This window comes from Cucumis sativus, chromosome 5 (genome assembly GCF_000004075.3).
Source record: "Cucumis sativus cultivar 9930 chromosome 5, Cucumber_9930_V3, whole genome shotgun sequence".
Classification (NCBI taxonomy): domain Eukaryota; kingdom Viridiplantae; phylum Streptophyta; class Magnoliopsida; order Cucurbitales; family Cucurbitaceae; genus Cucumis; species Cucumis sativus.
In genome coordinates, this window is record NC_026659.2 from 22,828,595 (window position 1) to 22,849,302 (window position 20,708).

Sequence of the window (20,708 nt, forward strand, 5' to 3'; positions counted from 1 at the left end):
AAGGGATACTTCCTCTTAGATACAAAGATACCTTTTTTATTTGTCTACTTCAGAAAAAGGAGGATGCAGTATGGGTAAAAAACTTTAGGCCCATAAATCTAACCATGGTTGTCTATAAGATGGTAGTTAAAACACTCAAAGAAAGACTGAAAAGTATTGAAAGCAATAAACACAAAACCAATGCTTACGTGAAAACCCGAGAATCGAAAGGGAAACCACGATGTTTTTAGTTTTATTATTTTTCTGATCATTACATAGGAATAATTGAGGGAACTTAAACAGAATGCAAAGGGCAAAGAGAAAAAGGAAAAGAAATATTTATGGTAAGTTTTCCAAGAATATTTTTTCTATAAATACAAATTCTAACACTCCCCCTTAAGTTGGGACGTAAGTATCAATGAGGTCCAACTTGCTAACACAAAACTCAAAGTTTGGTATCAGAGAAGCCTCTTGGTGAGAATATCAGAAACCTGTTAGGTAGAAGGATGTACGGAATGCATATGCTCCCACTGCCAAGTCTTTCTTTGATGAAATGTTGATCGATCTTAATATGTTTAGTTCTATCATATTGAACTGGGTTGTTAGCAATACTAATAGCGCCTTTATTATCATAAAAGAGCTTCAATGGAATCTTACATTCTTGATGAAGATCGGATAGGACTTTATGGAGCCAAATTTCCTCACATATTCCCAAACTCATAACTTTGTATTCGGCCTCGGTGCTGCTCCTGGCCATAACACTTTGGTTCTTACTCCTCCAAGTTACAAGATTGCCCCAAACAAAGGTAAAATAACTGGAGGTATACTTTCTGTCAACAACAGATCCTGTCCAGTCCGAGTCATGCTTCAATGGTCTTTATGTTTGTGTTTCTAAACATCAACTCTTTACCAGGTGTCGTTTTCAAGTATCTCAGAATTCTGTTGACAGCTTCCATGTGTTCCTCATAGGGAGCCTGCATAAACTGGTTAACAACACTCACATCAAAAGAAATATCAGAACGAGTATGGGATAAGTAAATCAATTTACCCACAAGGCCTTAATATTTTTCTTTATCAACTGAAACTTGATCATCAGAGTTTCCAGTTTACAGTTGAATTCAATAGGAGTGTTAACAAGACGACATCCTGGCATACATGTATCGGTTAGCAAATCAAAGATGTATTTTTCACAGAGACACGGAGATACCCTCTTTAGATCTGGCCACCTCCATTGCAAAAAAATATTTCAGATTTCCCAAATTTATGCCCGGTCATCTCCAGTTAAAACAATGTCATCCATATAAACTATTAGAACAACAATCTTCCCTGTCTTGGAAACCTTTGTAAATAAAGTATGATTAAAGTGCTCCTGACTATACCCTTGGGACTTGTAAAGGTAGTGAATCTGTCAAACCATGCTCTGAGAGACTGTTGCAGACTACATAGAGACTTCTGGAGTTTACACACTTACTGATAAAACTGGGCTTCAAATCCTGGCAGGGGGCTCATGTAGACTTCCTCCACAAGGTCTCCATTCAAAAAAACATTCTTAACATCTAGTTGGTATAGAGGCCAATCTTTGTTCACAGCAACAGATAGCAGAACTCTAACAGTATTCAAGTTAGCAACTGGAGAAAAAGTTTTTGAATAGTCAATACCATAGGTTTGAGTAAATCTCTTTGTAACTAACTTTGCCCTGTGTCTGTCAAAGGTATAGTCTACTTTGTATTTGAGACAGAACATGCATTTTCACCCCACAGTTTTGTGTCCCTTGGTAGAGCACAAATCTCTCAAGTTCTATCCTTTTCAAGAGCCTTCACCTCTTCCATGACAACATTCTTCCATCCAGGACACTTTAAAGCAGTGTGGATATTTTTCGATATTATGGTAGTCAAGGCTTGCTGTAAAAGCTCTGAATCGTAGAGAGAGATTATCAAAGGAAACATAGTTGCAGATGGGATGTTTAGTACATGACCTTGTACCTTTTCTCATAGCAATGAGAATGTCAGGACAGAGGTCATACTCATCAAGTTTCCCTGTATGACCCTGTTCAGCTTCATTACTACTGGTTTCTGTTCTGATCTCAATTTCATCACTACTGTTCTTTTCTTCCACATTTTCAAGAACATCAGACCTGCCATTCTCAATTATCGTACTATTAGTAAAAGGTTCAGTAGAGTTTTCCATACCTTGAACTCGAGGAGGTTTGGAGTCTTGGACTGGAGTCGACGACTGACTAGTAGGAGACCTGACTTCCTTTCTAAGATTCCTCCTGTAATACATTTTCCATGGAACTTGGTTTGTGAGTAGGAGTATGAGATGAGGATCGACGTTAGACATAGTACTAGAAGTAGGTTCGATAAATTCAAAGGTGCTATTAGACTCTTCACTCACACTCACCCCTGAAGATGGCTAACGGGAAAGTAGGGTCGGTCCTCACAGAAAGTAACATCCATAGTGACAAAGTATTTCCTGGATGACGGGTGAAAACATCTATAACCACGCTGGTGAAGGGGATACTTAACAAACACACATATTCAAGCCCGAGGGGTAAATTTGGTTTGATTAAGGTCAAAATTATAGATACAAGCGGTACACCCAAACACACAAAGAGGAACCTCAAAAACAAAATGAGTAGAGGGGTAGGACTCCTTAAGAAAATCTAAGGGAGCTGAAGGCGGAGGATACAAGAAGGCATTCTATTGATTAAATGAGCTGCTGTAAGAATAACATCTCCCTACAGGTATGAAGGAAGGAGAATGGATAACATAAGGGAGCGGGCTACCTTCCAGAAGGTGACGGTTATTTCGATCGATCACTCCATTTTGTTGAGGAATCCCCTTGGAGACTAGAATAACACGAGTTTTAGTGAACAATCCCCTTGGAGACTAGAAATTCACTAAGGTTATGGTTTTGGAATTTCTAACCATTGTCACTCCGAAGAATAGCAATTTTTTTTATGGAATTGTGTTTCAATGGTGTGATAGAAATTTTGGAAAATAGAGGAAACCTCAAATTTATCGATGATAAGGTAGACTCAGGTAAGATGGGTATGATAATCAATGAAGTTTACAAACCACCGTTTCCCAGATGAGGTCCACCTTGGAGGGACCCCAAACGTCACTATGGATAAGGGTAAACGGTTGTGTGGGTTTATATGGTTGTGAGGGAAAAGAAACCCAATGTTGTTTTGCCCGAATTCGCACATCACAAGATAACGAAGAGACATCAATTTTAGGAAAAAGATGGGGAAACAAATATTTCATACAAGTAAAGTTTGGGTAACCTAACCGGAAATGCCACAACATAAAGTTTGTTCAAAAGTGCTAAAATAGGAAGACAGGAAACTAGTCCTAGAGATACTACTACTGGAGGTATCATCATCAAGGATGTAAAGTCCCTTGCTATGTCGGATGTAAAGTCCTCCCCGAACTCAAGTTCTGAAAACAAACAGATTAAGATAAGAAAGTAGTTTTACAGTGCAACTCACAGGTGATCTTACTGATAGATAACAAATTGTGAAAGCTTAGACACATGCAAAACATTATGGAGAGAGAAACCATCAAAGAGAACTATTTGTCCTTTGCTAACAATTAGGGCTAAAGAGTCATCGACTATCCGGATTTTCTCATTATCGACAAAGAGACAATGCTTTGAAAAACCTGTCAAGTGATATGTGGCCCCCAAGTCCAAAATCCAGGGATTCCTCCCATCAATACTAATAAGGCCAAGGGACTGAGGCATATCTAACTAAGCAATGGCGCTTAGAGTAGGAGGGGCCGGTCTAGCTAGCAGTAAAGCCAGTTAACTGAAATGTGTGGTAGTCTCCCTAACATCGGTACGCCCTAAGTTTTGTTGCTAAGGAACGTTGTTACCTCTTGAGGACCGACAATGGAGTTTTCAACGCTGATCCTTTGTGTACCATTGTTTCTTGCAGTGCTCACATGCGAGGATTGGTTTCCCTCAATTCTTCTCATTATCGTGGGTCGAGAATTGAGCACTAAGGGAAGCAGAGTTAGTTATATAATTCGAAGATATATTAGGGGTCAAAGTTACTGGGTTCTTTGAATACATCAGTAGATCGGTCGATTTAGATTGTGCCGAGCATGCATCAACTTCAAAACCAACTCTGCTGTAAGTTTGGTTAATCTCGGGACCACAAACATATGGTTGTTGTAAAGGGTCAAGTGACACCGGCACGTGGAAAGAAGGGTTTGATGGTTGTCCATAACCGGAGGGTGTCAGTGGCGTTCGGCCTCACTAACGCACCAGCTACTTTCCAATCATTAATGAATCTGGTCTTTAAACCCTTCCTCGGGAGATGTGTACTGGTATTTTTTGATGATATATTGGTATACAGCACGGATCTCACAGAACACGAAAAGCATTTGGGCATGGTTTTTGCAGTAATGCGGGATAACCAATTAGTTGCCAACAAAAAAAAAATGCGTAATAGCTCATTCGCAGATTCAGTATTTGGGGCATTTAATATCCAGTAGAGGGGTTGAAGCGGATGGAGAAAAGATCAAGGACATGGTAAATTGGCCCCAGCCCAAAGATGTAACCGGATTGAGGGGGTTCTTAGGGCTGACAGGTTACTACAGAAGATTCGTCAAAGGGTATGGGGAGATGGCAGGACCGTTGACCAAATTATTACAAAAGAACTCATTCCTATGGGGGGAAGAAGCAACAAAGGCGTTTGATAAGCTGAAATTAGCCATGACAACCCTACCCGTACTAGCTCTACCGGATTGGAGTGCCTTTCATCATTGAAACGGATGCGTCGGGGATTGCTTTAGGGGCAGTTCTATCTCAAAATGGCCATCCCATAGCTTTTTTCAGTCAAAAACTATCCAACCGAGCGAAAACCAAGTCCATATATGAGAGGGAATTGATGGTTGTGGTGCTGTCAGTACAGAAGTGGAGACATTATCTCTTGGGAAGGAAGTTTACAATCATCTCAGATCAGAGGGCCCTCAAATTCCTTTTAGAGCAAAGGGAAGTGCAACCCCAATTCCAGAAGTGGCTGACTAAACTCCTCGGGTATGACTTCGAAATACTTTACCAACCCGGATTACAAAACAAAGCAGCCGATGCCCTCTCCCGAATAGAACAGCCAGTGGAAATGAAGAGTATGTCCACCACGGGTATTGTCAACATGGAGGTGGTAGAGAAAGAAGTTGAGTTAGATAAAGAGCTTAAGGCAATTATTGAAGAATTAAAACAAAATCCTGATGAGCCTAGTAAATTCCAATGGGTGAATGGAAACCTACTGTATAAGAAGCGAATTGTGCTGTCAAAAGAATCCACTCTGATCCCCACCTTACTACATACGTTTCATGACTCCATTTTGGGAGGCCATTCCGGGTTCTTAAGGACGTATAAAAGGATGTGTGGGGAATTGTATTGGAAAGGTATGAAGGCTGATGTTAAAAAATATGTGCAGGAATGTGAGGTTTGCCAGAGAAATAAGTTGGAAGCAACTAAACCAGCTGGAGTTCTGCAGCCAATTCCAATCCCAGAAAGAATCTTGGAAGACTGGTCCATGGACTTCATTGAAGGACTACCTAAAGCAGGAGGTATGAATGTAATAATGGTAATTGTGGACAGGTTGAGCAAATACTCCTACTTTATCACCATGAGGAATCCTTTTAATGCAAGGCAAGTGGCTGAAGTGTTTATTGACCGAGTAGTGAGTAGACATGGAATACCTAAGTCAATCATTTCCGATAGAGATAAAATTTTCATAAGCAACTTCTGGAAAGAAATATTTGCTAGCATGGGAACCCTTCTAAAAAGAAGTACGGCGTTCCACCCACAAACGGACGGTCAAACTGAAAGAGTAAACCGTTGTGTAGAAACTTATCTGAGGTGTTTTTGTAATGAGCAGCCGACAAAGTGGAATAAGTTCATTCCCTGGGCAGAACTATGGTATAATACAACTTTCCATGCCTCCTCAAGATCAAACCCCTTCCAGATTGTATATGGAACAAATGCTGAAAGAGAGGGATTTAGCACTGAATGCTCTAAAGGAGAACCTCAACGTAGCGCAGAACCGAATGAAGAAAATGGCCGACTCTAAGAGGAGGGAACTTAAGTTCAAGGTAGGAGATGAGGTATATCTCAAGCTTCGACCCTATAGGCAACATTCTCTAGCACGAAAGAGATCGGAGAAGTTGGCCCCTAAATTCTATGGACCTTACCGCATAATTGAAGAAATTGGTGAAGTGGCGTATAGGCTGCAGTTACCGCCTGAAGCTTCCATCCATGACGTCTTCCATATTTCCCAACTGAAACTGAAATTGGGAAAAACGCATGTAGTGCAAATCCAACAACCAGTACTAACGGAAGAGTTTGAACTACAGCTTCAACCAGAAACCATACTGGGCATTCGATGGAACAAGGACTTGGGGGCCAACGAGTGGTTGGTGAAATGGAAAGAACTACCGAAGAATGAGGCTACCTGGGAAGCAGTGTACCAAATGAACCAACAATTTCCCACCTTCCACCTTGAGGACAAGGTGAACTTGGAACCGAGGGGTATTGTAAGACCCCCAATTATCCATACTTATAGGAGGAAGGGTAGAGAGGAATGATTGGAAGGAAGATCGTGAGTGGTAGGGCTCACTGGGCTGAGGAATATGTGAGTCTATAAATAGGATCATTAGGTATGGAGTAGCTAGGGTATTTTTTATCTTTTAGAAGGTAGGCTGCAGCAGCCACCAAGTCTCTTAAAGCAAGGAGGCTGGTATGTTCTTTTCTTGATTTTCCTTGTTGTTCCTTGTAATTTCTTTTCATCTTGTGACTCTATAATCATTTGGCTATCTATATAAATAAAGTAAACCAGAGTACCGCCTCTGTTTAAGCCATTTATACAGTCTTTTCGGCCTAAACTAGTGTTAGAATCCTAACACATTCACTTACGCTAGTTTTGTCTCCTCTCTTTCTTAATCTCCTTGATTCTTTCTATTAATGTAATTAGATTATTCTTAGGTGATATTATTCTGGAGATATTATTTGACTTCCTCGTACCTCCCTTTTTCATGGTCGTTCTCTGATTCCTTCATCTTCAAGTCATTGTTCCATTTCTCTTTTTCTCCAACATTCACTTATGCTAGTTTTGTCTCCTCTCTTTCTTAATCTCTTTGCAGCCTAGGAAGCTTTTGATGCATTGATCTAGCACTCCGCTATATTCTTTCTATTAATGTAATTAGATTATTCTTAAGTGATATTATTCTGGAGATATTATTTGACTTCCTCGTACCTCCCTTTTTCATGGTCGTTCTCTGATTCCTTCATCTTCAAGTCATTGTTCCATTTCTCTTTTTCTCCAACTTTCACTTATGCTAGTTTTGTCTCCTCTCTTTCTTAATCTCCTTGCAGCCTAGGAAGCTTTTGATGCATTGATCTAGCAATCCTCTATATTCTTTCTATTAATGTAATTAGATTATTCTGGAGATATTATTTGACTTCCTCGTACCTCCCTTTTTCATGGTCGTTCTCTGATTCCTTCATCTTCAAGTCATTGTTCCATTTCTCTTTTTCTCCAACTTTCACTTATGCTAGTTTTGTCTCGTCTCTTTCTTAATCTCTTTGCAGCCTAGGAAGCTTTTGATGCATCGATCTAGCACTCCTCTATATTCTTTCTATTATGTAATTAGATTATTCTTAGGTGATATTATTCTGGAGATATTATTTGATATTATTTCCTTAAGTGTATTTCTCTATGGTTATATATAGGCTTGTACCTCTACTAAATGATTAATGAAAGAGAGATTAATTCCATAAAGTCACACTTTCCACCTTGCAATCCGCAATCCATTTATGCATCTGCTCTAATGTCCATGGGGTCTCTCCTCTCTCAGCCACCTCACGTTTGCAATCGGCAACCCATTTAAGCGCTTGCTCCCAAGTCCCTTTCTCAATCACACCCTAGTCTTCTTCCACCTTTCCTTTCATTTTCAACATAGATCCTTCCAACATACCAGACTCTTCCCATCGGCAACTAACATTGTTTTCTCGTAATTCCTTTGCCAGCCTCTCGACACTTTTGGACAACTCCAGAGCCAAATCTTTAAGTTCCCTAATGCCCTTCTCGTTCTTTTCCAACTTCTCCTTTGTTTGTTTCTGCACCATAGCCCATGTCACCCCAGGATGTTACGGCTCTGATACCAATTTGTAGGATTCTTCCTAACAAGGATTACCTCAAGAAGAAAAGATGAACTCAAGAACTCTTAAAAGAACATTCTAATATGAAATATATATTAGAAGATCATAAGAACAAGTAACAAGTAACCCTAGCCTTTCGAGAGGGCTAGACTCTCCCAAGGTTTCCTTAGAAGGAAATCTTTCTACAAAATTCTCCACACCTCTCCCCAACCACTATCCTACTATTTATAACAAAAAGATCTAACCAGCTTACTAACTATTTACTAATATGCCCCCACTAACAGCCATATTCATTTTCTTCTAATAATCCACTATTTTCCTATCTAGAGTCCTTACAAAAACTTGGCCCTTTTAGCCAAATGGGATTGGCGACTCTTGAATGACGATTCATCACTTTGGAGTAAAGTTGTTGCAAGCATTCATGGTAGAGACAGATTTTGTTGGCACACCTCGGATAAGATTATTTGCAGCATTTGAAGCCCATGGATAAATATTTCAAGATCCTGGCAAAGAGTGGAGGCCTTAGCGGTGTTTAAAATTGAAATGGGAGAAGGACCGCTTTTTAGCTTGATTCAAGGGTCGACAAGATCTCTCTTACAACCAGATTTCCAAAACTATTTCAAATTGCACAATGCCCCAATGGTTCGATGTGGAGCATTGGGATCAAGATACTTCTTCATGGTCCATTTCTTATAGAAGATTTTTAAAGGATGATGAGATACTTGAATTCAAAATTTTGTTAAGTATCACAGTCAATGAAAAGGTGCCAGTTTCTATGACAAACGCTTTTGGCCCATTGAAGCAAATGGATCCTTCACAGTCAAATCATTGGTAAATCATCTCTTTGGCTTCTCCGATTGACACGGAACTAAAGAAGACTCTATGGAAGACGAAAAGCCCCAGACGAGTTAATACTCTGGTATGGATTATAATTTTTGGTCACTTAAATTGCTCCTCGATCTTACAAAGTGTCCTTTCCATTGTTTGTCTCCAAGAATTTCCGCACTACGTAAAGGAGAAGAGGAAGACATTCAGCACATCCTCTTTAAGTGCAGTTATGCTCAAAATTGTTGGTTTGCATTATTTATGTTTTTTGACATCAGCTGGGTTTTCGGAAAAACAGCCACAAGCAAGGTTTTTCATATTTTGGCAGGGCAGAAGCTTAAAAAATATCTACAAATCCTGTAACGTAATGGGGGTGAAAGCTGTGCTGACTGATTTGTGGTTTGAAAGAAACCAAAGAGTCTTCCATGTTAAGGAAACTCCTTGGTTTACATGATATCAACACTCCTATAAAATGACGGATACAACCACCACCCAGATTTGGATATTTTAAGTAAAACCATGAAAAACAAATGGGGATGGGTATGCAGTACATTTGATTTTTCTACTTCTTCCTATGGTTTAATGAAGACACACCTAACTTGCTGGTAAGAACTGTTGCATGGAATACGAAAGAAAGGAGTCTAAAAATTTCACAAAGATGAGATGGTGGTATCAAACCTTGAGAATGCTATATCATTTCCAGAAGTGGATATTTCTGGAGACGATTCTGACAGAACCTCACTGCCTCCTTGCGATTGTTTAGACAATACTAAGTTTGAATGTTTTTCTAGCTTTCTGTTTGTACATAATGCTGGTGAGCAGTTTTCATGAAGAATATTTCCATCTGAGAAGGATCTTTTGAATGCTGACCTAAACATCAGAAGCTCATAACTCAGTCAAAGATGAACAAACATAATATATGAGAAACCAATGAAAACATCATGAGCAGAATGCATATTGTTTCTATAGTGAGCGAATGCATCTTTTTTTTTTCTCTTTTTCTTCTTTTTAAATGGAAACAAGCATCATTCATTATTTGAAATGAAACCAATGCTCAAAATCATTCATTATTTGAAATGAAACCAATGCTCAAAATCATTCATTATTGTCTCTATAGTGAGCTAATGCATCTTTTTTTCTAATCGGAAACAAGCCTCTTTATTAATATAAATGAAAGAGACTAAAGCTCAAAGTACAGAAGACATATACCAAGATCAAAAAGGACCAAAAGAACACATACAACAAAAACTGATACAAGAGAGAACATAAAGAATTTCAACGAGCTGGACAAGACTCTCTGCAACCCAAGCAAAACAAGAAGAAGAAAATACCAAGCAAAGTGAAAACTTTCAAAGGAGCACAAATCAGCTAAAGTCTTAATCCCAAATGGCTTAAAAAATGAATGGAAAGGAGAACACCAGGATAAGGAACATGCTGAGCTGATAACTCTTGATTGAAAGTATGTTTCCGTTTCTTTAACCTCTACCCAACTATTGAACTCAAAAAGATGAGTGATAACCTATAAAGTATGAAAATCTGTTTTGGTGACCTTTGAATTCTTGATTATCCACTGATGTGATTATTCTGTTTTGCCGGGTCTAAAACAGAGTATTCCTTTTTCAGCTGGACCTTGTCCACATAGCTATCCATCTTCTCTTCTTGCGGTCTATTTGAATCTTCAGGAAGACACATTTTAAGCTTGCTTTGTTCTTAATACCATATGTAATCATGCTTTGATTTGAAACTTTTCAAGATATTGAGAAATATTTTCCACCCCTGTTTGTCCTCACCTGAAAGGATGTGCATGAATGATCTTCCACCTGTCCAGGGCCAAAAATTGCATCTCAGCACTCAACCTTTTTCTTATCCGAATCTTTAGACTTCTTTTATGCCATCAACTATTCTTTCTTTCTTGTAGAAATATTGATTTTCAGCACTTTGACAGAGGAACTCGATGGCCTCTTGAAACCAGCAGAGCTGAGAGCCTTATAATGACAGGATTTTATTCGCCCTCAAATCTTCAACTCGGAATAGATCATGCTCGTACCGTATGGAGTAGGGGGAGCCGAAAACCCTTCCGCTTTCTACTTCCATTCTTTGCTTTCTCACAGGAGAAACAGATATCTGGGGAAGTCGAAAGGCATCTTTAAACTAGCTTGGGGGAGAATGTAGGAATTTTAATTTAGAAATATTTATGCGTAAATATTCATTATCAATAGTCTTTTGCCCCATGCTTGTTCTCTTTGCTTGGGACCCTCAGAAGACCTAATACATTCGTTCTTTTACTGCAGCTATGCCTTCTCTTGCTGGAATGATTTGTTTGAAAAGTTCAACCTATGCTGGGTGTTTAATAATACATTTCAAGATAATGTGATGCAGCTTTTAATTGGCCCTAACCTCAAGAAAACACCCAGGCTGAATTGGTGTAATGTAATTATAGTATTTTCTAAATACGCAAAATTCTTCTTGTTTTCTATACAAATACACAACCCTCAATGTAGAGGGGAAAAGAATTATACAAGGAAAAATGAATAACGGTCATAAAGTAAAAGAAGGAAAACATTTTACACAAAAAGTAAAATTGGAAAACGTAAAAATGACTGAATTTAATAGGAGAATATGTCCTATATTTAACAGCAGTAAAGGCTCTATTATCCGATCTTTGGTTCGAAAGAAACCAACAGGTTTTTCATGATAAATCCTCCCCTTGGCAGATCAGTTTAGAATCAGCTTGGCTTAATGGGTCTTCTTGGTGTGTTTTATCTAGTGAGTTTGAAGATTTTTCCATCCAAGAAATCAGTCTCAACTTGAAGACATTCATTTTTCTTGCATAGTGTAGTTTGATATATCTATTCTTAGTTTTTTTCTTGTATTTTGTTGACTGTTTTGCCTTGTGATGGCTGTATTTTGGATGTACTGGCTGTATTTCTTTATTTTTGTGTTAACTCCAAACTCGTGTAATCTTTGGTCTACGTCTATGATGAGAGTGCTAAGGGGATGTCAACGTAGTTGTTGTACAGATGCACTTGCTGATTCTTAGGGCTTATAATGCAGAACATCCTCCTTTCTTGATGTTTCTTTAAGTCCTTTAGTATTCTTTAGCTAATTCTTCAGTATCTTGAATTACCATTATTGTATCTTAAGATTAGTTATTTTTTACTTAAATCTTGTGTATCTTGAGTTACCAATCTTGTATCTTGAGTTAGTCATAAATAACTAACTCAACTCCAAGTTAGTTCTAAAATAACTAACTTCTAACTATTCTTGTAAACTTCCTGCCTATAAAAAGGCTTCTCCACTCATTAATGAAATATATCAGAAATATTATTCATAAAAAATTCTAAGCTTTGCAATTACTGCATCAATTGGTATAAGAGCGTGAACCCAGCTCACCCTTCCAACAAAAAACTTGGAGCTTACAACTCATAACGACCTTCGACCAACACTTGCAGTTGGTGAAACAAGCTCTTGAAGAACTTCGAGAAAGACAGTCGGATATACAGCAATCATTAGTAAAGTTAACTAATCTTTTTACCCAATTTTATGCCCAACCATTAGAAGAAGCAATCCAACTCCCAAAGAACCCAATTGCAGCAAAGCAAGAAAGGCAAGAAAGACCAAGAAATCCAGCTGCAAACCAAGAACAACCAAGAAATGAACCTATTCACATCCACAATAACCGGCTATATGGGAAGAACCTACCTGGATATTTGTTAGAAGATTTTGACTCTTCCGATGAAGATAGCTTGCTGAGCATTCATCAAGAACCACAACAAGGACTTGGGTTTCGACCGAATTTTCAAGATCAATAAATGCGCATGAAAGTAGATCTTCCAACCTTCAATGGTCGAATGAACATGGAGAAGTTTCTTAATTGGATCAAGAACGTAGACAATTTTTTCCACTATGCCAATACACCCGAACACAAGAAGATCCAATTAGTTGCTCTCAAACTCCAATTGGGACAAACAGAAAAGAGCAAACCCAATTAATCCATTTAGAAACTTTCAACAAGGAAGTTCCTCCACAACCTCATAGCCCGCCAAGAAAGATGAAAACCCACCAAAGATTCCAGCCACAAAAAAGAAGGTTGACAACGTTTATAACTGTCCTACTTTGGGTAAATGTTTCAGGTGCGGTCAACAAAGACATCTCTCCAATGAGTGCCCTCAAAGGAGGACTTTGACAATTGAGGAAAGACAGGAAGAGGATGACTCAGATGACAACATCTATGAGGATGAAGGAGATCAACTATCTTGTGTAGTTCAGAGAATTATTTTCACCCCTACGGCTGAACAAATACCTCAAAGGAATTTCCTCTTTCGAACAAGATGCACCATTAACGGTAAAATGTGTCAAGTTGTCATTGATAGTAGTAGTAGCGAAAACTTAGTATCTAAAAAACTAGTTTCTGGCCTAAATTTGAAAACTGACCCACATCCGAATCCCTATAAGGTTAGTTAGTTAGTTAAAAAAGGGGGAGAAGCTACTGTTACTGAGGTTTGTACTATTTCTTTATCAATAGGACAGCACTATGAAGACAAAATTATATGTGATGTTCTTGATATGGATGCTTGCCACATTCTTTTAGGAAGACCTTGGCAATATGACACAGATTACATTCATAGAGGTAGAGCCAACACTATTGAGTTATACTGGATGGGTCGTCGTGTAGTTCTTTTACCTATAGGCAGCTCCTCCGAAACAAAACTTAATCTTCAAAAAGAAAAACAACTTTTATCAATAATCAAAGGTTTTCTCCGAAATAAAACTTAATCTTCAGAAAGAAAAATGTTGGAATTCTTTCCTTTTTTTCTAGGCTTTTTCCTTGTTAGAATCCTAGAATAATTATGGAAAGATTATGGGAATGTATTCCTTATTTTCCTAAATCTTTTCTTTTTTTATTCCATTGTGTACTCTATTTATTCTCCCCTGTACCTATTGTTTTATTCATTAGAAAATAATAACAACAAACAATCGTGGTTTTTCTCCCGGTACTCGGGTTTCTACGTAAATTGGTGTGAACTCGTTGTCTCTCTTTTCAATATGGTATCAGAGCGGGACAATGAAAACACCCTAGAAACCCAAAAAAACCAAACCACTTATGAAAATCAAACAGAAGGGACAGCCATCAATTTTAGTGCTGCCGTAGCTGCTGCCGTCGATGCTCGGATGAGTGCTACCATGGACGAATTATTAAGCTGGCTACAGAAAACGTCCGAAAATAATTTTTCGTCATTACCGCAGTCGTCCGCGCCGTCACCGGACCACCACGCGCCGCCACCGGACCATCACGCGCCTGGTTTTCTTCCTCAGACGGCGCCGACCATCCCATCTGTCCAACCCTTTTCTTCGTCCGCGGCCTATATTGCTCCCCACGCCCCGATTTATGTTCTGCCATCTAATTCCAATCGGCTACCACCGCTTCTGCCGTCAAATTTGTATGGCCAGCCACCCAATGATCCTAGCTACCATCCCGATCTTAAAAACTCTCAAATTCACTCAACATTTGAGGTTGGTGAATCTTCGGCATATTCCAACCGTATGTGACTAATACGGTGGCTCAGTCTTCCATGTATCATCTTTCAGGAGAAAAGTTGAATGGCAACAACTATTTCTCATGGTCTCAATCAGTAAAGATGGTCCTCGAAGGACGACAAAAATTTAGCTTTCTGACAGGGGAAATACCTCGCCCCCTACCGGGCGACCCACATGAACGATATTGGAAGGCAGAAGACTCTATTCTTCGATCCATATTGATCAATAGTATGGAACCTCAAATTGGCAAGCCGTTATTGTTTGCTGCAACAGCCAAGGATATTTGGGACACAGCCCAGACACTTTTACTCAAAACGTCAGAATGCCTCTCGTCTATACACGCTGAGAAAGCAAGTTCATGAATGCAAGCAAGGAACCATGGATGTCACATCCTTTTTCAATAAGCTTTCTCTTATATGGCAAGAAATGGACCTATGCAGAGAACTAGTCTGGCGTGATCCCACTGATGGTGTACAGTACTCGAGAATTGAAGAGAATGACAGGATTTATGACTTTCTTGCTGGTCTTAATCCTAAGTTTGATGTAGTTCGAGGGCGTATACTAGGTCAAAGACCGATTCCCTCCCTGATGGAAGTTTGCTCTGAAATCCGCCTCGAGGAAGATCGCACAAGTGCTATGAATATTTCCGCAACCCCTACTATTGACTCTGCTGCTTTTAGTGCAAGATCTTCTAACAGTAGCAGTGACAAGCATAATGGAAAACCAATTCCTGTCTGCGAGCATTGCAAAAAACAATGGCATACCAAAGAACAATGTTGGAAGTTACATGGTCGTCCCCCAGGAAGTAAGAAACGCCCTTCCAACGACAAACAGAACACAGGGCGGGCGTATGTGAGTGAGTCTGCTGAACCTCCTCAACAATCCGATCCACACAAAAACCAAACTGATCTCAGTCTTGCCACTTTAGGTGCCATTGTCCAATCAGGTATACCTCATTCCTTCGGTCTTGTTAGTATTGATGGGAAGAACCCCTGGATTCTGGATTCTGGTGCCACAGATCATTTGACTGGGTCCTCTGAACATTTTGTATCTTACATTCCTTGTGCTGGGAACGAGACAATTAGAATTGCAGATGGCTCCTTGGCTCCCATTGCTGGAAAGGGGAAGATTTCTCCTTGTGCAGGGCTCTCCTTACATAATGTTTTGCATGTGCCCAAACTATCTTATAATTTGCTTTCGATAAGCAAGATCACTCATGAGTTAAACTGCAAAGCAATATTCTTACCTGATTCTGTCTCTTTTCAGGACTTGAGCTCGGGGAGGATGATTGGCACTGCCCGGCATAGTAGGGGACTCTACCTCCTTGATGACGATACCTCTTCTAGTAGCATTCCTAGGACTAGTCTCTTATCTTCCTATTTCACTACTTCTGAACAAGATTGTATGTTGTGGCATTTTCGTTTAGGCCACCCTAATTTTCAATATATGAAACATTTATTTCCACATCTCTTCTCTAAAGTTGAGATGACTACCTTATCTTGTGATGTGTGTATTCAGGCCAAACAACATCGAGTCTCTTTTCCCTCACAACCATACAAACCAACCCAACCCTTCACTCTTGTTCATAGTGATGTCTGGGGACCATCCAAGATAACAACCTCATCTGGAAAACGGTGGTTCGTAACCTTCATTGATGATCATACCCGTCTTACCTGGGTCTACCTTATCACTGATAAATCTGAGGTTTCCTCTATGTTTCAAAATTTCTATCACACCATTGAAACACAATTCCATCAAAAAATTGCTATTCTTCGGAGTGATAATGGTCGGGAATTCCAAAACCATAACCTTAGTGAATTTCTTGCTTCCAAGGGGATTGTTCATCAAAACTCGTGCGCCTACACTCCTCAACAAAATGGAGTGGCCGAGCGAAAAAACCGTCACCTTCTGGAAGTAGCCCGTTCCCTTATGCTTTCTACTTCCCTTCCTTCATACTTGTGGGGAGATGCTATTCTTACAGCAGCTCATTTAATCAATAGAATGCCTTCTCGTATTCTTCATCTTCAAACTCCCTTAGATTGTCTTAAGGAGTCCTACCCATCGACTCGTCATGTTTCTGAGGTTCCTCTTCGTGTGTTTGGGTGTACCGCTTATGTCCATAATTTTGGCCCTAATCAAACCAAATTTACCCCTCGGGCTCAGGCATGTGTGTTTGTTGGGTATCCCCCTCACCAGCGTGGTTATAAATGTTTTCACCCACCATCCAGAAAATACTTTGTCACTATGGATGTTACTTTCTGTGAGGATCGACCCTACTTTCCCGTTAGCCATCTTCAGGGGAGAGTGTGAGTGAAGAGTCTAACAACACCTTTGAATTCATCGAACCCACTCCTAGTGTCGTGTCTAACATCATTCCTCATTCCATAGTCCTACCCACAAACCAAGTCCCCTGGAAAACGTACTACAGGAGGAATCACAAAAAGGAAGTCGGTTCCCCTACTAGTCAGCCGCCGGCTCCAGTCCAAGACTCTGAACCTCCTCGAGATCAAGGTATGGAAAACCCTACTGAACCCTGTACTAAGAATATGATAAGTGAGAATGACAGGTCTAATGTTGCTGTTCTTGAAAACGTGGAAGAAAAGGACAGTGGTGATGAGATTGAGGTCAGAATAGAAACCCGTAATAATGAAGCGGAACAGGGTCATACAGGAAAATCAGATGAGTATGATTCCTCTCTTGACATTCCCATTGCTCTGAGAAAAGGCACCAGGTCTTGTACTAAACACCCCATTTGCAATTATGTTTCCTACGATAATCTCTCTCCTCAGTTCAGAGCTTTTACAGCAAGCCTTGACTCTACCATAATACCAAAAGATATCTACACTGCTTTAAAGTATCCTGAATGGAAGAATGCTGTCATGGAAGAGATGAAAGCTCTTGAAAAGAATAGTACTTGGGACATTTGTACTCTACCTAAGGGACACAAAACTGTGGGATGCAAATGGGTGTTCTCTCTCAAATACAAAGCTGATGGTACTCTTGACAGACACAAGGCAAGGTTAGTTGCGAAGGGATTTACTCAAACCTATGGTATTGACTATTCAGAAACTTTTTCTCCAGTTGCTAAGTTGAATACTATTAGAGTTCTGTTATCTGTTGCTGTGAACAAAGATTGGCCTCTATATCAGCTGGATGTTAAGAATGCCTTTTTGAATGGAGACCTCGTAGAGGAAGTCTACATGAGCCCTCCGCCTGGATTTGAAGCCCAGTTTGGTCAGCATGTGTGTAAACTCCAGAAATCTATATATGGTCTGAAACAGTCTCCCAGAGCATGGTTTGACAGATTCACTACCTTTGTCAAGTCCCAAGGGTACAGGCAGGGACACTCTGATCATACTTTATTTACAAAGGTTTCCAAAACAGGAAAGATTGTTGTTCTAATAGTTTATGTGGATGACATTGTTTTGACTGGAGATGATCAGGCAGAAATCAGTCAACTAAAGCAGAGAATGGGCGATGAGTTTGAAATCAAGGATTTGGGAAATTTGAAATATTTCCTTGGAATGGAGGTGGCCAGATCTAAAGAAGGTATCTCCGTATCTCAAAGAAAATACATCCTTGATTTGTTAACCGAGACAGGTATGTTAGGATGTCGTCCCACTGACACTCCTATTGAATTCAACTGCAAACTAGGAAACTCTGATGATCAAGTTCCAGTTGATAAAGAACAGTATCAACGCCTCGTGGGTAAATTAATTTACTTATCTCATACTCGTCCTGATATTTCCTTTGCTGTGAGTGTTGTCAGCCAGTTTATGCAGACCCCTAATGAGGAACACATGAAAGCTGTCAACAGAATCTTGAGATACTTAAAATCAACACCTGGTAAAGGGCTGATGTTTAGAAAATCTACCTCTGGTTATTGTACCTTTGTTTGGGGCAATCTTGTAACTTGGAGGAGTAAGAAGCAAAGTGTTGTGGCCAGGAGCAGCGCTGAGGCTGAATACAGAGCTATGAGTTTAGGAATATGTGAGGAAATTTGGCTTCAGAAAGTTTTGACAGATCTTCATCAGGAATGTGAGACACCATTGAAGCTTTTCTGTGATAATAAAGCCGCTATTAGTATTGCTAACAACCCTGTTCAACATGATAGAACTAAACATGTTGAGATTGATCGACATTTTATCAAAGAAAAACTTGACAGTGGAAGCATATGCATTCCGTACATCCCTTCGAGTCAACAGGTTGCTGATGTTCTTACCAAAGGGCTTCTCAGACCAAACTTCGACTTCTGCGTTAGCAAGTTGGGCCTCATTGATATTTACGTCCCAACTTGAGGGGGAGTGTTGGAATTCTTTCCTTTTTTTCTAGGCTTTTTCCTTGTTAGAATCCTAGAATAATTATGGAAAGATTATGGAATGTATTCCTTATTTTCCTAAATCTTTTCCTTTTTTATTCCATTGTGTACTCTATTTATTCTCCCCTGTACCTATTGTTTTATTCATTAGAAAATAATAACAACAAACAATCGTGGTTTTTCTCCCGGTACTCGGGTTTCCACGTAAATTGGTGTGAACTCGTTGTCTCTCTTTTCAATAAAAAACAACTTTTATCAATAATCAAAGGTAAGGAGTTCCTACCTTAAAAAACAACACTTATCTTAGCCTTTGTCATTAAAGGAAACAACACTGCGCCTCCAGAAAACCACCTACCTAGTGAGATATCATACCTTTAGCCAAATTCCCAAACATCATAGAACCAACCTGATAGAACACTATTATAGTGTTTCTATTTTATTGATACCGTCAACAGGAATTACAATATAAAAGAAGTAAAAAGAACAAACAAGTAAAAGAACCCTAACCCTTTGCCTTCCTCTTTTTCAAGGAATGTTGCAGCTCAATATCTCACCAAAATCTTCATACCTTTCTTCCTTCTCCAACTTCCTATTTATAACTATCTAACTGCTTTATGTAACTAACTACCCTTAACCCTATCTAAATCTAGGTATCTAACATTACCCGGGCCTTCAAGACCACCTTGTCCTCAAAGGTGTGCTTACAAATATGATCACAAAAATTGACCCTCTTTTCTCTTTTCTTTTTTTAATTACAACTCGTCACAGTGATAATATGCTCACCAAGTTTGAAAAAAAAAATTCCCTTCAACTTCCAAATTTTTTTAACTCCAAACAGATCCATTGCTTTCAGCCCATAGCCCAAAATATTCTTTCTTCAGCCCACAAACCAGCTCACTATTACTGAATCTTCCTTTCCCAACCTTTAGGCACGTTTTTCGTCTTCCCCATTCTTGAAAATCTCCACCCACTTCATCTACACAATAATGGACCTCTCCTATTTTATTTATAACAAGTTGAAGCACATTTATTTGAAGTCCATATAACAAAAGTTGAAGCCCACTGGAATAAATAAAGCCCAAGATTTTAGGGTTTATTTCTCTTACCCTAATCTTATCTCCTATCACTTACTGCCACGTCATTGGCATCCTTACGTGTGCAACTTCATCTTCTTCACGCAATTCTCCCATCTTCCCAATCACCTCTCCGGACCACCGTAGATCGTCATTAGCTGGCGTTTTCTTCCTTCTTCGCATCCACACGATTGCCGATTTCGACTTCTTCTTTTCCCATCGCGACCAAATAACTTCCAGCTTCTTCATTCTCCATCGCAACCAACCAGTTTCTGTTTAATGGACCACAGCAAAAATTTCTTTCTCGGAGACAGCCTCTTCTCAGCATTATTAAGCTTACGACTCTAGAAAGCTATTAGGTGGCCCTCTTGGGTAAGGATGACCCCAAGGGAAAATTTTAATGCGTCGGTCTCAACTACAAATGACCAATATGAGGACAGGACCTCTAGTCAATGTCACCTTTAATTCGTCAAAACCAGTTTGACATTCTAGTGGCCATCTCCAAGTCTTATCTTTCTTCAACAACTCAGTCAACGGTGCGGCTCTTCTTGAGAATCCTTCGATGAACTGGCGATAGTAATTAGCCAATCAAAGGAAGGAACGTAACTCTGTCACAGAAGTGGGGGCTCTCCACTCCTTAATAGCTTGCAACTTATCTTCGTCCATTTGAATCTTTCCGCATTCGATGACATGATCGAGAAAATTGATGCGCTGTTGAGCAAAAGCACATTTCTCTTTCTTAACATATAATTGATTCCACCAGAGCTTGTCAAAGACAAACCAAATATGGACCTGGTGTTCTTCAA

At 39.5% G+C, this 20,708-nt stretch overlaps 1 protein-coding gene across 12 annotated transcripts in view; it reads right to left on the reverse strand.

Annotated features, from left to right (window-relative positions):
• LOC101209319 (phosphoinositide phosphatase SAC4) overlaps positions 1-20,708 on the reverse strand; it is a 91,954-nt gene that overhangs the window by 21,552 nt on the left and 49,694 nt on the right. For 6 of the 12 annotated variants that reach the window (XR_004216451.1, XR_004216453.1, XM_011657138.2 and 3 more), the window contains exon 13: positions 9,652-9,843. The exons of 1 other annotated variant lie outside the window; for it this stretch is intronic. Coding sequence is in view for 6 of the 11 variants with exons in the window: in XM_011657138.2 (XP_011655440.1) it covers positions 9,652-9,843 (192 nt within the window). In the remaining 5 variants the exon portion in view is untranslated. Of the gene's footprint in view, positions 1-636; positions 963-1,010; positions 1,126-2,168; positions 2,252-3,194; positions 3,420-9,651; positions 9,844-20,708 lie in introns of those variants that run through there. 5 more of the 12 variants (XR_004216454.1, XR_004216452.1, XR_004216455.1 and 2 more) reach the window with 5 other exon arrangements.